General features: G+C 49.4%; 1 protein-coding gene and 1 long non-coding RNA gene across 2 annotated transcripts in view; both read left to right on the top strand.

The window, feature by feature from the left end:
- LOC122369758 overlaps window positions 1–12,213 on the top strand; it is a 68,306-nt gene extending 56,093 nt beyond the window's left edge. Inside the window, exons 4-7 of the mRNA XM_043344723.1 lie at window positions 6,627–6,764; window positions 9,656–9,865; window positions 11,700–11,754; window positions 12,210–12,213. Coding sequence (XP_043200658.1) covers window positions 6,627–6,764; window positions 9,656–9,865; window positions 11,700–11,754; window positions 12,210–12,213 — 407 coding nt within the window. The remainder of the gene's footprint in view (window positions 1–6,626; window positions 6,765–9,655; window positions 9,866–11,699; window positions 11,755–12,209) is intronic.
- A 2,040-nt stretch (window positions 12,214–14,253) lies between these two features.
- Window positions 14,254–15,540, top strand: LOC122369760. Its single transcript, XR_006254469.1, has 3 exons — window positions 14,254–14,451; window positions 14,899–15,044; window positions 15,337–15,540. It is a non-coding gene; the product is annotated as an uncharacterized LOC122369760 (long non-coding RNA).
- The last annotated feature ends 291 nt before the right edge of the window (window positions 15,541–15,831 follow it).

The following is a 15,831-nucleotide window of genomic DNA, read 5'->3' as shown; positions in this document are numbered from 1 at the left end:
AAACCAATAATTTTGAAAATCCGAGATAGCCGTTTTGTAGCGCCGTTTTTTGTCTACTAGACCATATAAAGAACTTTGAAATTGCTTGATAACTGTAGATTTGGTGAGCGTTTCAAGATTGCATGTTTTTTGCTCATTTTTGCTCGAACATGACCTCAGTTTGACCTCAATAAATCCTGACCTAAGGTGACCTAAGACTTGAAATTTGGTGTGAAGGTGTCAAATTGATGCCTGGGAAGGTACTGAAAATTTGGCGGCGCTGCGCGCCGCCGTTTTCTTGCTATTCAGGAAAAACCACAGGGGGGGGGGCCAAAATGCCCCCCCCCAACGGGGCGAGGGTTAAACCAATGACGGCTGCATGTGCAATTTGCACCCCCTTCCCGAGGCTGCCCGAAACGGCGCCGCCGGCTAATGGCAGATGTCGGGGCGGCCACCCAGCACATAGAAGACCATCGCATTACAAGCACCCTTCTGCGAGAAATGCGATGCCGAAAATACACCTAATGTTGAAGCCTATGGGCCCAAAACACGTGCACGTGCCACGTGCAAGAAAAATAATTACATTCTTAGCTGAGGGTGTTTCGTGGTAGATAATCTACGGGGGCAGCTGCCCTGAAAATTTCATCAAAATATATACTCATACTCATACTCATACTCATATATTTCGGTTACATCCAAAGAAATTGGGTTTTCAGTAAACCACGTCATACATTCAGTAGTTCAAAACTCATACCTATACATACAGGACATATTCTATAGAGGTTAAAACACACCACACATGATAAACTGACCACATTGACCAGCCGGATTAAACATGCCGTTTCTTAGCCTTTTTACGGAACGCCGCCAGACCGGTGCAGCTTCGAACAGGCGCAGGCAACTCATTCCATGAACGAGTTGCGCGACAAATGAATGAGCGCCGGGCAAGCTCAGTTCGCACTAATGGTGTCAATAACGGAAAATCGGAATACCGATACCAAACCAAATACCAACCAAAACGGTGGGGAAATACCGAAACCAAACCAACTTGGGAAAATGAGAGAAATACCAACTTTTTACCGATTTCTTAGCCTCTTATACATTAGTGAGGGTTCACGATACCAACAAAATACCAAACACATTGAAATGCCAAATACCAAGTTGGTTTCGGTTTGGTATCGGTATACCAAAAAGTTGGTATCCGATTGACATCTCTAGTTCGCACGCGCGGGACATGAAGCTGACCGTCACTGGTTGCCCTAGTGCTGCGGCTCGACACCGCAGTACGGTGGACGATGCGGCTGCGGATCGAATCAGGGGCATGCGAGTCATGCATCAGTTTAAATATAACATGCAGATCATGCTCACGCAGTAGCTCCTGTACAGCAGGCCATCCCAGTTCCTTGCGGGACGCTGTCACACGGTCGCAACGCCTGAGGTTCGTTACGATTCTGACACAGAAGTTTATGCATTTCTGCAGTCTCCTGAGCTGTGTGACTGTGCAACCGCCCCATACAGACATGCAGTACGTCATTAGCGGGAAGACTAGCGCTTCAATCAGGAGCTTACGGGTCTCGCGCGGCACGCGGTGTCGAATCCTTGACAGACCGATCAGTACACTATAGCACCGGCGCAAAATGTATGATATGTTTTTGTCCCATGTCATGGCGTCGTCCACGGCGACGCCCAGCACCCTCACCGACTGTACCGGGAAAATTTGAGAGTTTCCAAAATGGATATGGACAGTGGCGTAGACAGGGGGGGCCATGGGGGCCATGGCCCCCCCTTTCCGCCCAGCCGCCCAAATGGCGCCCCAATTAGCGCCGACTAGGCTGATGCCGTTTTACAGAGAGAACATGAATTAAAAAGTGATGTGCAGGCAGGGATCGAACTCAATATCTCTTTGGGGGTGCCTGGACACCTAAATAATCTCCAGGGCACCCCCAAATACGACCTGAGCCCCCAAATGTTGAAGGGCGCCCCTCCGGAAACCAGAATATTCCGAACCTCCAGGGTCGATAGCGCCCCTGAAGAGCCGCTGGCACCCACCTAAACGGAACAGTCGCCCCATTAAAGCTTGATGGCGCCCCTCTAGAGCACCCGGCGCCCCTCTGAAGTTCACAGCTGCCCCAATCGACCCATCCAAGATCGATCCCTGAAACCACTGGCGCCCCTCTAAAGCACCCGCATTCTTCTCAAGATCACAGTCGCCCTATCCGAGATCAGTAGCGCCCTCAAGAGCCACTAGCGCCCCACCCCCTTGAGACTGAAGTCGTCCCGCTTGAGACTAAAGTCGCCCCATTCAAGCCCAATGACGCCCCTCCAGAGCGTCCGGCGCGCTTCTGAAGATCACGCCCATCTAAACGAAGGTTACAGCTGCCCCATCTTAAGATCGATGGCAGCCCTCTGAAACCAATGGCGCCCTTCTAGACTACCCGGCACCCCTCTGAAAATCACATTCGCCCCATCCGAGACAACGCCCCTGGAGACTACAGTCGGCCCACCCAAGCTCAAGCCCCTCCAGAGCCTCCCTGCGGCGCCCTGCTGAAGGCAACAGTGGCCCAATCCATGCCCAATGGCGCCCCTCAACGCCGTTCTAAAGATCACAGTCGCCCCATCAATCCGAGGTCGCTGGCGCCCCTCAAGAGCCACTGGCGCTCACCTGAACCGGGGCTTCAGTCGGCCCATCCTTGATCAATGGCGCCCCTCTGAAACCACTGATGCTCCTCTGAAAATCCCAGTCGGACCATCCGAGATCAATGGCGCCCCTCCAGAGCGTCCGATGCCCTACTGAAGGCAGCAGTGACCCCATCCAAGCATTGCACCCCTCTAGAGCACCCGGTGCCCTTCTGAAGATCACATTCGCCCTATCCGAGGTCGTTGACGCCCTCCAGTAGTCACGACGCGAAACTGAATTGGATACTTCGGTCGCCCCCCCCCCCCCCCCGAAACCACTGACGCTAGGCAATTTTTTGACAATGGGGCTTTCTCATCGACACCAAGGGCCCTTTTCAAGATGCAGCAGCTAGGCGGCGCCGAGCTGGGCTTGGATGTGCCAAGCGAAGCGTTCCTTATTAGGCAGCCTTGTAAGTGCCACCCTCGTTGCGATACCGCCCCTCAACGCGACGCTGCCCCTTCACCGTACAATGCCACCCCTCAATGCAAGTTGCGCCCCTCAGCGCTGTGCCGCCCATTATTGCGATGCCGACAGCGCCTAGCAGTGGGGTGCCGCCCCCAGCGTAAGCGTTTTTTTATTGAACCTGCTGGGGGTGTTCGAACACCCACTTCTAACTCAGCTTGTGGGCCACGTCGAGACACGCAGTAGGCGGCGTTCGAAAGAGCGTCAAAAACTATTACAAAACTACTTAGATCATTTTAAGGCTAGGTCGAACTGGTCGAAGGTCAGGTCACCAGCGACAACCGAAAATCAAATTTCGCCGATGTTGACATTTTTTGACAAAGCGGCGCATAAGTCAGGATTCAGAAAGAGATTGAACTACAGCGCCGCAGCAAAGCGCATATTCGATAGCTCTTTTTTATGCTCTCTCTTATTGATTATCTCAGATTTGACCTAAGGTAAACGTTTTAGCCTCAAAATATACGTTTTCGCGGAGGACGTTTACATTTTGCTCAGACCTGCATGAGATTAGTTCAACCAGCATCGTGTTCCATTTTTCGAGACAGACAAGTCAAATGAACTAGAATTTGACATTAAAAGGGCATTTGAGAATTTGACCTAAGGTAAAGGTCATAACCTAACCGGTAAAGGTCATATTGCATATTAGTCGATCCATACTTTCGAGAAGGAAAATAATTATATAGGGTGTTTCATTGCTCTACCATATCTCTATCAAAAGTTATTGTCCAAAATCTACTGGAGACCTTTCATGACCTGAGATGACCTCAGTAACATAAAAGTGGTCACATCACGACTGACATTTACTGATTAAATGTGTCATATTTACCTGCATCCCGATGGTTGAGGTTGTTTTCGTTCAGAAGAAGAGCATTTCAACTGTCTCCCATTGATCCGCGCCGTGCTGGAGGGGGGGGGGGGTACACCCCCTTAGGTTTTTTTCCTCGCGAACATCTCAAAAACGGCGTCGCGCAGCGCCTCCGCTGTCTTTGGTACACCTGTTCATACATCTTTTCTACACAGCTTGTTAAATTTCAGATGAGGGTCGTTCAAGGTCAGGTCACTAGGGCACGTCAAGTGACCTTACCTAAAAAAAGTTAAAAGACCCGCTATAGCTACACCGACAGAACGATCACTTTTGAAACTTTTAGAGATTGATAAGACTAACAATATGCATAAAATGTTCATCTCGGACTTTTTATGTCTGTGACCTAAGGTCAGGTCAATTTTGGGACCTCAAGTCAGTGGGAGAAAAGGAAATGCGCCTCTTTTGGACGAATGTCGTTTAAAACCCCTTAAACATCGGTTCATAGGTAAACATAGCACACTGAATCGTAAAAATGCACATGTGTCCTTTTATGTGCCCTTGAGGTCATCTCAGGTCATAAGCGGTCACCTATTTTATCACCATAAACGGTTTTTTTGGCTTCATCTTTAAATGGAGACGTGCTAGAGCGGTGAAAACACGTCAGATGTGGTCAGCTCGACGATACGGATCGACTGATCTGCAGAATGGCCCTTTACGGTCAGGTCATGACCTTGACCTGCGGTCAAATTTTTAAAATAACCTTTCAAGGTCAACGTATAGTTCATTCGACGCGTCTCGACGAGAGGAACACGAGGCAGGCAAAAGAAATATCGTCACTGTCTTGAACCAAATGTTACTGCAGAAAAACGCTTTTCATAAAAACTGTTATTTTTGGAATTTTTTCCCTCTGGCTGGAGGCTTAACCATTGACCTGAGATCAAATCCGAGAGCAATATTCAGAAAAGCCTGTAAAAGGGCTATCGAATACGCTTTTCCGCGGCGCTGTAGCTCTATTGGTTCCCGAGTTAGCCGTTGGCAGTTTCCAAAATTGTTGAAATGGACTCAATTTTACCTTTGATGACCTCTAGTGACCTGACCTTTGACCTGACCTAAAAATTGAAACGAAGTCTTTCCGTCATTATTTTTGACGCTCTTTCGATTTCCCCTTACCGCGTGTCGCTACGTGGCCCAGGAGCCGAGTTAGAGGGGGGACGTGAAAACACCCCCCCCCCCAGCACGACACGGAAAGCACAGGCCACCAGCACGGCGCGGGTTAACTTATAGGTAATCGGTAACTTTTAGGTACTTATAGAGAGGTAGCAAAATTGAACTGGCCCTCAATGAAGATATTTGAGAGGCTGCAGTCCACAGGTCATTTTGGTTCAGTGAGTGAACCTGTATGTTTTTTTTTTTTTGCAAAGAATAAAGATTGTGCCAATCGATCAACGCATATTTTACCGTTTCGAATTCGAATGGGTGTGTATTATGAGAATAACATGTCCGTAGCCTGAGTTCGTTTCCTATATCGTGCTAAATATGCATAAAGATTTTTTATCGCTTTTGATAAAAAACACTGAGCTGCAAATTGCATTAATTGGATTTCATGAAAAATCAGCGAAACCTGGTTCTGATACTCGTGCCGGTTCCGTAGGAACACCTAGTAAATCATGCATGAATATATGACGCTACATTTTAGACTGACCCCCTGTCACTAGCTCACTATGGCGCCCCTCTCAAGGGAAAAAGTCGCCCCCTCGAGCACCATGGCCCCCCCTTTCGCTGATTTCTGGCTACGCCACTGGATATGGAAGCCAGTTTCGGTTTTCAATCGTTGCGATTTTACCATGATCATCTCAGTTTTAGAGAGGTTGATTTTTAATCTGTTCTGGGTAAACCATTTTAGAGCAGCAGACATGCTGGTTTCCAAACGTATTTTCATGTCAGAGAGGTTGTTCGGTAAGTCAGAGTGGAGGAACTGGGCGTCGTCCGCATACATAACGATTTTCTCAGCAGGTACATGTTGTGGCTGCCAAGTCGTTGGTAAATACCAAAAATAGGACCGGGCCCAGGATCGAACCCTGGACCACTCCGTGTGACACGCTCAACCTATCGGTTCGTTTGGAAGCCTATCAAGGTGTCCGGATCTCCCACACCAAACGAGAGTCCTTTCCCGAAAAGGAACCACCCTCAGTTTGTTTTTCAATAGAAAAACACCATTCAAAAGAATAGTGTTTGTCTAATGAAGAAACAACGTTCGGGTATGTACAGTCTGTCTTAAAAGTACCGCGCAAAGTGACAGTGGATCCACCAAGCCTGACCGAGGAAGGGCCTGCTATAATTTGAAAGTCACCGAACCAATTGACCTGGGGAAGGGACGAGGATGTCCATTGCTTCGGGGTGACTCAAATTTAGCAGTCTTTCATCGGTCAGGCATGATGGATCCACCGTCACTTTGCGCAGTACTTTTAAGACAGACTGTACTGAGACTATATGACCTGTATGTACTGAACTGTATTAACTGACGCATGTATAAGCGTAGTGCATGCATTGTGCACAATGTTCAATTACTGTCCAACAGTGCCGATCGACCTTGGCTTTGTCAGTGTCGTCTGTGTCAGGGTTTGACACCACAGTGTCAGCCGCCTCCCGACCCGGCAGCAGCTCCGTCCGACTGCTGTCAGCTGACACAGCTCTGTCCGACAGGGCCGGAGGTGACGAAGCCGAGGTGGCCTGGACGGTACGGGAGTGGTCTGTCGGTATCTCTCCAGGGGGTGGCTGCCGACACCATCAGTCACCTGGCCACGGAGCTGGGGTCACGGATTACGCTACTAGTCACGGATGGTGAGCAACGATTGAAGTTACTCATATATGAATGGCTAGGAAGGGATAAACAACAGTAGCTGTTCCGACTTCCGGCGCTCAGCGTTCTCTGGCTGTGACGTCACGGCCACCCCGGCGGGCCGCGGCCCGGCTGACCTCCAGTGACCTTGAGACGCGCTGCCGGCCGCGTCAGCTGATTGTCGGCGGTGCGCGGCGACCCCAAACGCTGCCGGACTGGTCAGGTGCAGGTGGCGCTGCCGGGCGCTCCTGAACGGGGCAGGGGGCGACACGGGGACACGAAGAACGGAGAAACAGGCCGGCGGCACCGTTCCTTGCTTGTGATTTTTGCTCTAAGGTACTGTCTATTTTTTTTCTAGCAAATGTTTATAAATAACGTGGGGAAGCAGTTTATCCCCGACACTCTGAAGCCTAAATCAAACCAGGAATAACTGGATACAACACATATTACATGTACTGTAGGTAATGCTGCCTCCCTCATCCTAAGGTAAGACGGAAGCCATAAGCCATGGTATTTGGTAAGCCGTAGGATGACAATTCGTGTGGTGAATGGTGCTGGTCAATAATTTGGGCCTGCCATGGACGTAATATTTACGCTATAAAATTTATAACGATGGAAAGTTGAAATAATTAGCTACACATAATAGCTGAACAAAATACTTAACCCTATTAGTGGCAGGGGGGTGTTTTTATCCACCCCTCAGGTTTTTCGGGAATATCTCCGAAACCGCTAAAGCTACGATGCTGAAATTTTTTGACTTTTCCTAATACTAAATTGGGCACATTCCCTGAAAATTTCAAGTTCATAACTTTACCAGGGGCGGCTCCAGAGCACTGGGAATTGGGGGGTCCTATTCGTGAAGCGAGTCATTTGGGCGAAGATCACGATGCTGCACCAGTTTTACGAACAGTGAATGAAAGGTATTATGTTATAACATATACAGTTATTGTGCATCCTCTTTTGACACGTTTTTGCTATAATAGGCGGATCCAGGCGTCCAAAAAGGGGGGTTATGTTTTACCTCCCAACATAGGTGCCCTGACACCGCCTATGCATGACCAATACAATTGAAGTCGTTCTCTCATAAGAAAATTGTAACATAACAAGACCATTACTACCCTTTTTAGAAACAGTACCAACAAAAACCTTATTTACTATACTTTTTGTGTACCCCCAATCTCAATGATCTGTATCCGCCTATGATTTTTGAAAATGCATATTTTTAGGATCCATGTGAATTCCTGGTTCATTCTCTATCGATCGGCAAAAGTTGCGTTAAGATTGGTTCAGAAACCTGGCCGTGATAAACAGTCTAAAATGTATCTGCAATTTGCACGTTTTTACCCCCCTCTACCCCCTATTAACATTTTTATTTTTTTATTTTTTAGAAATGTAGATCACGTTGAGCGAAATCGAATGCCGTTTGAATTTCGAAAATCGGCCCGTTAGATCTCGAGATATCAAGGGGGGTCGTAAACAGCCCCCCTGCCACTAATAGGGGTAGCCAGGAGCCTGCCACTAATAGGGTTAACCCTCGCCGGACCTATTGGTTTTCTACATACGCGCCGGCCGAGGGGGGGGGGCGGGTACGACCCCCCCCCCTCGCCGTTTCGCCCCTGGTGGAGCTAGCGCGTCGCGGAAAAAACGAGCGTGTGCGCCGTTACGAGACGCAGAGATTGGTACCCGATTTTAAGGTCCTAGGTCAACCGGTGACCTCTGAGGTCAGGTCAAGTGCCCCAAGGTACGGTTCAGTTTTTGGTGAATAACTTCGCAAAAAACGGCCGCAGAGCGCCGATTTTGGCAGCATCGTGTTCGTCTCGCTCAGGCGCGTCGAATGATATACTTTTTGTCCGGGTCAGGTCAACTTGGGGTGTTGACCTCAGGTCAAGGTCAGGTCAGCGCCCCCAGGTCACGAAGTTGGTCGAAAGAGGTCATGTCGCATATCATTCGATTCGGCAGGTTTTCCTGAGTCCATTGGTGGCTTTCCCGACTCGCTAGCTCAATTTGATCAAGAGTTATTGACGAAAAACTAATATGACCTTGATGACGTCATAAATGACGTCACGCAAGGTCAACATTGCAAAAGTGACGCATCTAACCTTGCAAGGAGTGCATCAAATCACGATTCTGTGTGCTTGAGATAGTTGGAGATCGTTCCCGGCGCCAGAATAGCAGTTTTCATTTTTCCCCATTGACTTATAATGGTGAGGTCACGAAAATGACCTGACCTCATATGACCTTTAGGAAAGATCCGAGATATACAAGTTGTGGGACTCATAATGGATACTAGATCCTGCAAGTTTCATTTCCCTGTGACATCTCCTCTGGCAGTGAGGGCGTTGCGAAGTTGCGACATCTGAAGACCGTGCAGAGGTTCACTTATGACGTCATAGGTCAGTGACCTGACCTGACCCAAAAATGCGGTTGGTGTCAAAAGATCCGGCTTGGATCAAAGGTCAGGTATGCCAAGTTTCAGCTCTCTATCGCCAGCGTGTTCGGAGCTATCGCGAAAAAACCCTATAGGGGGCGGCACCCGCCCCCCCCCCTCGGCCGGCGAGGGTTAAGTGAAAAGGATTCAAAAGCTGTCAGATTGATCAATTGACATCATGAAAATATGTCTTAGTTCGGAATATAATCTACTAATTTAATTGCGATTTTTATTTTATATGTCAAAGACCCATTATCATTTTATTTGTTGAATATTCTGTTATGGAAAGTCGCCGTAATTTATGAAATTCACATCGTTTTGATAAAGTACATACTCACTCAGACACGGAATTATCACAGCATTGTAGCCACGAACAGTTTTCACTTTGTGTTTTCTACACCTGTAGGTAAGTGTACTATGTTTGAGCTAGACTAATGCCTGACATTGGTTCAATCACCTTTCCAGCACAAATAACTACTATTCCAAGTCAACTTCGTGGTGCCATCATCAGGGTGGAGCCAAACACTGTCATCCTTCCGGCCGGAGTCGGTGACAGCGAACTGACGGAGCTGCGGAGCTCACGGGAGACTGTGAAACGCCTGTCAGTCTCCGCCGCCGACCTCCCGCGACTGAGGGGGCAGCTGCCGGAGGGCCTCAAGCGCCTCAATATCAGAGGTGAGATACCACGGATCATGCATGTAATGCCGGTATAATGGACAATGCATATAGATAAACAAATGGACAGGGAGACGGAAAATGGACGAACCGATCAAATTCAGCCAACATCTTACAGCCTTGTTTGTGTTACATGGTATTGTTAGAGTGATGCAATGCATGCATTTGCATATAGTGTGAGCATCAAGTGCATGCATGAAATATTATTGTAGCAATTATGGTAATTTGAAATGGTTTCATTGCAACCACTGCGAACCATATATTTATGCTGTCTACCAACCTGATCCGTTACTATACCATGACTGGCTGCCCAGTGCCTAGGCCAATGTGCCTTGCAAAAATCGTAATAGGGGAAGTTGGGGGAACGCCGAATACTTTTTTACTGACGCCCGTAGCACGCAAGGTAGACAACATAAGCTATTCTTGTTGGCGTCATTCGAGAGACCAGTCTTTTGCCTTTCAAACACACCAGGCGCATTTGATGAATTCGCATACCGTTAAGCGCACAAACTAAAAATATCAAAGAAGTGACTTTTTCGGCGTTGCCCCGGACTGCGGGGAAAGCCGAAAATGGGAGAAATGATCTACGGGAATGCCGAAATTGATGTTTTGCTATTTTATCTCAAATTTTATCCAGAATTCGTCAAAGCTGACACGCGTTTAGAGCTTGAGGACTAGAGGTGGCAAAATGTGGACCCGAGGACCCGGTCTAAAGAACCAGTCTCGACCCATATGGGTACAGACCGGTTCCTGGAAATTTTCTGACGGGTCCAACCGGGTCCTACCACAAACTTATCTTGCACACTACACATTATTGCAAAATATGGAGTGAATGAAGTGAATGTTTCTTTGCACACAGTAGCTCATGAGTAGGTATTGCCAGTGGGACATAAGCTGTTTTACATAATGCAACTAATAATGCCTACAAGTAGTTCGTATTAACTTAATTGACTTTTGGGGAACGGGTCCAACTGGTTCCGATCCCAACTAATACCGGGTCCGACTGGTTCCAGAAATGTCCAGCCGGGTCTGGTTCGAGTCTGGTTCCCAAAATTTTCATCTTTTGCCACCTCTATTGAGGACGCTTGGTGCACACTGGAAGTTATAATTGTGTGATATAATAAGAAAAGGCCAGGTACCTAAATCATTCCTTATGGTAACAGGCCGTTGTGTCGGTTAAAAGTGTAATTTGTGTGACTAAAAATACGCGTTGCTATTCTACAGCGGTAAAGTTCACGTAGCGTGCTTTAGCGCGCGTAATTGCACGTTTTCGGCATTACCCCAGCCAGCCATACTTTCATTTGCAGGCCCATAACTTTTCAACGTGCTGTATAAATTTCAAATAGGCAGCACACTTATGCAAAGACGTGCTGAAGATTACTTGACCGAATTGACCAGACAAACGGTAGCATAATGAGTAGGAAATGCAGCTTCGAAGACGCATGTAGTACAAAGGAAACGTACCTTGAAAACGCTCTTGGCGCCCTCACAGCCGAAGTATTCCGAATGACGACTGGTAACAAACATGCGATAATTGGTAGTCACTTAAGCTTCAGAGCATCACTGACAGGTGGCATCCATGTCATACGGTTTTCGAAATATCTCGAATTTCGGCTTTGCCCCAACTCCGGCATTGCCCCAACTTCCCCTACTTATGTTGCTCATATTTGCATATTTACGTATGTATGCTGTTGCTAAAAATATCGTTGTGCAGCCGCTCGGATGTGTTAGTGCTGGCTGTGTCAGTGTCTGACACTCTGGTGTCAGTGGTGCAGCGGGGAGCTGGCGGCAGCTCTGTCCGACTGCAGTCAGCTGACACAGCTCTGTCCGACAGGGCCGGATGTGACGGAGCCGAGGTGGCCGGAATGGAAACCGTGGTTTCATGGTCTGTCAGTGTCGCTCCAGGGGGTGACTGCCGACACCATCAGTCACCTGGCTGACCTGGGACGGACGGTCACACGACTGGAGATATACGGTGAGCAGCGGCAGCACGGACAGGCCGCTGATATACCAGCTCAGCGAATGGCGGACACCGAGTAACGGTGTGCCGGTGTCGCACCTAATGGAGACAGAAGTGATACATAGCCAATGTGCTTTGCGAAATAATGAAGCCAATTGAGCTCCAAAATGGAGGACTGTTCACTCAGTGACATATTCGTTCAGAGTTAGTTGATCATACTCATAACAATTGTGTTGCACTGTTCAATGAAGTTCAATGTATTTGCTTAACATTGCATATAAGTATCATATAATAGCACTGTCTTACCATTGTCTACTGTGTCCATAAAACCATGAGAATTATTAGGTGTTTTTTCGTTTTGTCATATATCGACATATATTACAGCTAACTGTTTCTGTCTGTATGTGTGTCTGTGTGTTTTCCAGACTGTCCTGATCTCACGGCCGGCAGCCTGGAGCCCCTCACCAGGTGCCCTGAGCTGACGAGTCTCACCCTGTCCGGCGGCATCCCTGACACCGTGAGCCTGGAGCCCCTCACCAGGTGCCGTGGGCTGCAGGACCTATCAGTCACCGCTGCCGACCTCCCGCTACTGAGGGGGCAGCTGCCGGAGGGCCTCAGGCGCCTCAATGTCAGAGGTGAGATACCGCAAATCACACATGTAATGCCGGTATATGCAAATGGTCAGCGAAGATGGCATATGGACGAACCAATCAGCCTCAACTAGCAATTTCCACCATTGATCGTGTACATTATTGTGGTGGGAGGGGGGGGGGTCAATGCATGCACTTGCATAGGGTCACATGCTTGTGGCGCATGCATGGAATATTAGTGTAATGTCGCGGGGTGATTAGAAAGTCAAGGTACTAGTTATAGTTGCAATATCACAAGCAGCAAATTTCCGAACAAAATTGATTAGTCTGGGTCGACGACTGACACTGACTGACTACATAGAGAGAGCTCGCTGACGACGAGTCTGAGCAGACTGACGAGACTGACTGGCCGCGGCCCTGGCGCGGCGGTTATACAGAGTATAGGTGGCGCCACGATCGAAGGCGGCCAACAAGGAATGCATGGGCATTGCTACAATTAGTAAACACTTGAGCATAGGCGCGGGAACTACTTTCAGACTGGGGGGGCACACCATAATGGAGATGAACCTAGGGTACCCCCAAATCTAGTTTTCTCACCGGTTTTAGGCCACTTATTTTTCATCCCTTGGCTTTTTCAACAAAAAAAGAAAAACATTTGCAAAAAAAGTGCAGTATTTCGTCTCAAAGTTGTGGGGGCACCGCCCCCACGGCCCTAGAGTTGGGGGGGCAAGCTGCCCCCACTGCCCCCCCGGCTCCCGCGCCTATGCACTTGAGCAGTTATTTCCAATGAGGGATGATTATAGACATAGTGCAACCAATAAGAGTAGTATAAGTAGTTTCATAGACTACTGTATTATGCATATACTTATCGCATATACATATTATGATATTATGTTCATATTTACATTCTACATATAACTGCTGGTGCTAAAAAATTGCTGTGCGGCCGCTCGGCTATGTCAGTGCTGGCTGTGTCAGTGTCTGACACTCTGGTGTCAGTGGTGCAACGGGGAGCTGGCGGCAGCTCTGTCCGACTGCAGTCAGCTGACACAGCTCTGTCCGACAGGGCCGGAGGTGACGGAGCCGAGGTGGCCGAAATGGTACAGGGGTGATCTGTCAGTGTCGCTCCAGGGGGTGACTGCCGACACCATCAGTCACCTGGCTGACCTGGGACGGACGGTCAGAATACTGTATATATACGGTGAGCAGCGGCAGCACGGACATGCCGCTGATGTACGAGCTCAGGGAATGGCGGACACCGAATTGAGGTGTGTCGTTGTCGGACCTCATTGAGACAGGTGTGATGCATACAGTGGCGGATCCAGGGGGGGGGGGGAATGGGCATTTGCCCCTCCCAACGGCATAATTTTAACATTACGCCTATGGACGATGCATGGAAAGAATCGATAAATTGTTATGGTTTGCCCCCCCCCCCAAACTCTGAGCTGGATCCGCCTCTGGATGCATAGCCAATGTGATTTGTGAAATAATGAAGCTAATTGAGCTCCAACATGGTGTGAATCAGTGAGGGAAGGGAATCGGTGACATATTCGTTTAGACTTAGTTGAACGTACACATAATGATTGTAATGCAATGTTCAATGCAGTTCAATGCATTGGTTGAACTGACTGCATATCATACATTACCATTGTTATATCATCGTCTGTGTCCATAAAACCATGCGAATTCATAGCTGTTTCGTTTTTTCCGTATATTTACATATATTCCTGCCGACTGATCCTGTCTGTATGTGTGTCTGTGTGTTTTCCAGAATGGCCTGATCTCACGACCGGCAGCCTGGAGCCCCTCACCAGGTGCCCTGAGCTGGAGAGTCTCACCCTATCCGGCGGCGTCCCTGACGCCGTGAGCCTGGAGCCTCTCACCAGGTGCCCTGAGCTGCGGTGGCTCACCCTGTCCGGCGGCGTCCCTGACGCCGTGCTGGACAGTCTCAGCAGCTGCCCCGGGCTGGAGTACCTTACACTGGGGGACCGCCAGCGGCCGGCAGAGACGGCCTTCACAGCAGCAGCGGTCACCAGGTCAGTCAGCAGACACTGGCGAGGGGTGTCCTGTCAGACACTGACACACTGACACTGACACACTGACGCACTGACACTGACACACTGACACACTGACACTGACACACTGACACACTGACACTGACACACTGATACTGACACACTGATACTGACACACTGATACTGACACACTGACACTGACACACTGACACTGACACACTGACACTAACACTGACACACTGACACACACTGACACACTGACACGCTGACACACTGACACACTGACACACTGACACACTGACACACTGACACACTGATACACTGATAGTGACACACTGACACTGACGCATTGTCACTGACACCAACACACCGACACTGAAATACTGACACTGACACTGACTCGTACGTCCGGCCGACTGGTGCCGCTGTGTTTGTGTGTGACGGCTCTGCTGCTCTGCTCTGTTACAGACTGGTGAAGTCGTGTCGGAAGCTGTGGGTTCTGTACCTTCACTGCACGGCAGACACCACCCGGGCCGTGCTGACCGCCCTGAAGGAGACGGACCTGGGCCGGGACAGTTTTGGCCGGTCCCGTATCATCTGTCTCAATGTCCCCGGTAGGTGAGAGGGCGCCGCGCGCCGCGCCTCTGACCAGTCAGTCCCTCACAACAGACGCTGCACGGCGCCACCGGCCTCTCAGACACACACACTCGACCACCGCCGCAGGCCACGTCACGGACGGTGACGTGACGCGTCACGGCCACCACGGCCGACGGTGACGTCACGTCAGCCGTCTGTCCTGTGTGTGACGTCACTGGCCGGCGGTGTGTGGACATGGCTGTACCGCTGTCTGTGTGTCTGTCTGTGTGTGAGGTGTCCACCTCAGACGTGTCTCTGCTCTGTCCACAGAGGAGCTGTACCGTCAGCTGTTGAGCCAGGAAGGCGATGGGGTCGAAGTGTATTGGTGGAGGGATTGATGCGCTGCACTACCGACCGTGCAGTGATGAGCTGACTGCAGAGAGGCCGAGCCAGTCGGCCGGGGCCGCCAGCTGACTGCTGCCGTGTGTGCTGCACCAGCCGGCACTGAGAGCGGCGCCGGTCAGCCGGCACACGGCCCCGGTGTCCGCTCTAGTGTAGTGATGGAGTTGTAGTACACTGAGAAAAAAAAAAATTATTCCCCGGGGGTGTTTTACGGGTGTCAGACACCATTGGAGGTGTCATCGAACACCCAGATTGGTATTGAAAAATGCTGTTTAGGGAATCATTAAGGTGTACAACACCACGATGACACCTTTTCAAGTGTTCGTTCGCATGCGAGCGTTTAGATATACCTTAATGGGATTCAGCATGACACCTTAATAGGTGTCCGACACCCACACCCATCCGGGTATCAAACACTCTAAG

This window comes from Amphibalanus amphitrite, unplaced genomic scaffold (assembly GCF_019059575.1).
Source record: "Amphibalanus amphitrite isolate SeventyFive unplaced genomic scaffold, NRLGWU_Aamphi_draft 001069F_arrow, whole genome shotgun sequence".
Lineage (NCBI taxonomy): Eukaryota > Metazoa > Arthropoda > Thecostraca > Balanomorpha > Balanidae > Amphibalanus > Amphibalanus amphitrite.
Note: the sequence above shows the minus strand (reverse complement) of the source record. Positions and strands in the feature narration are given on the sequence as shown.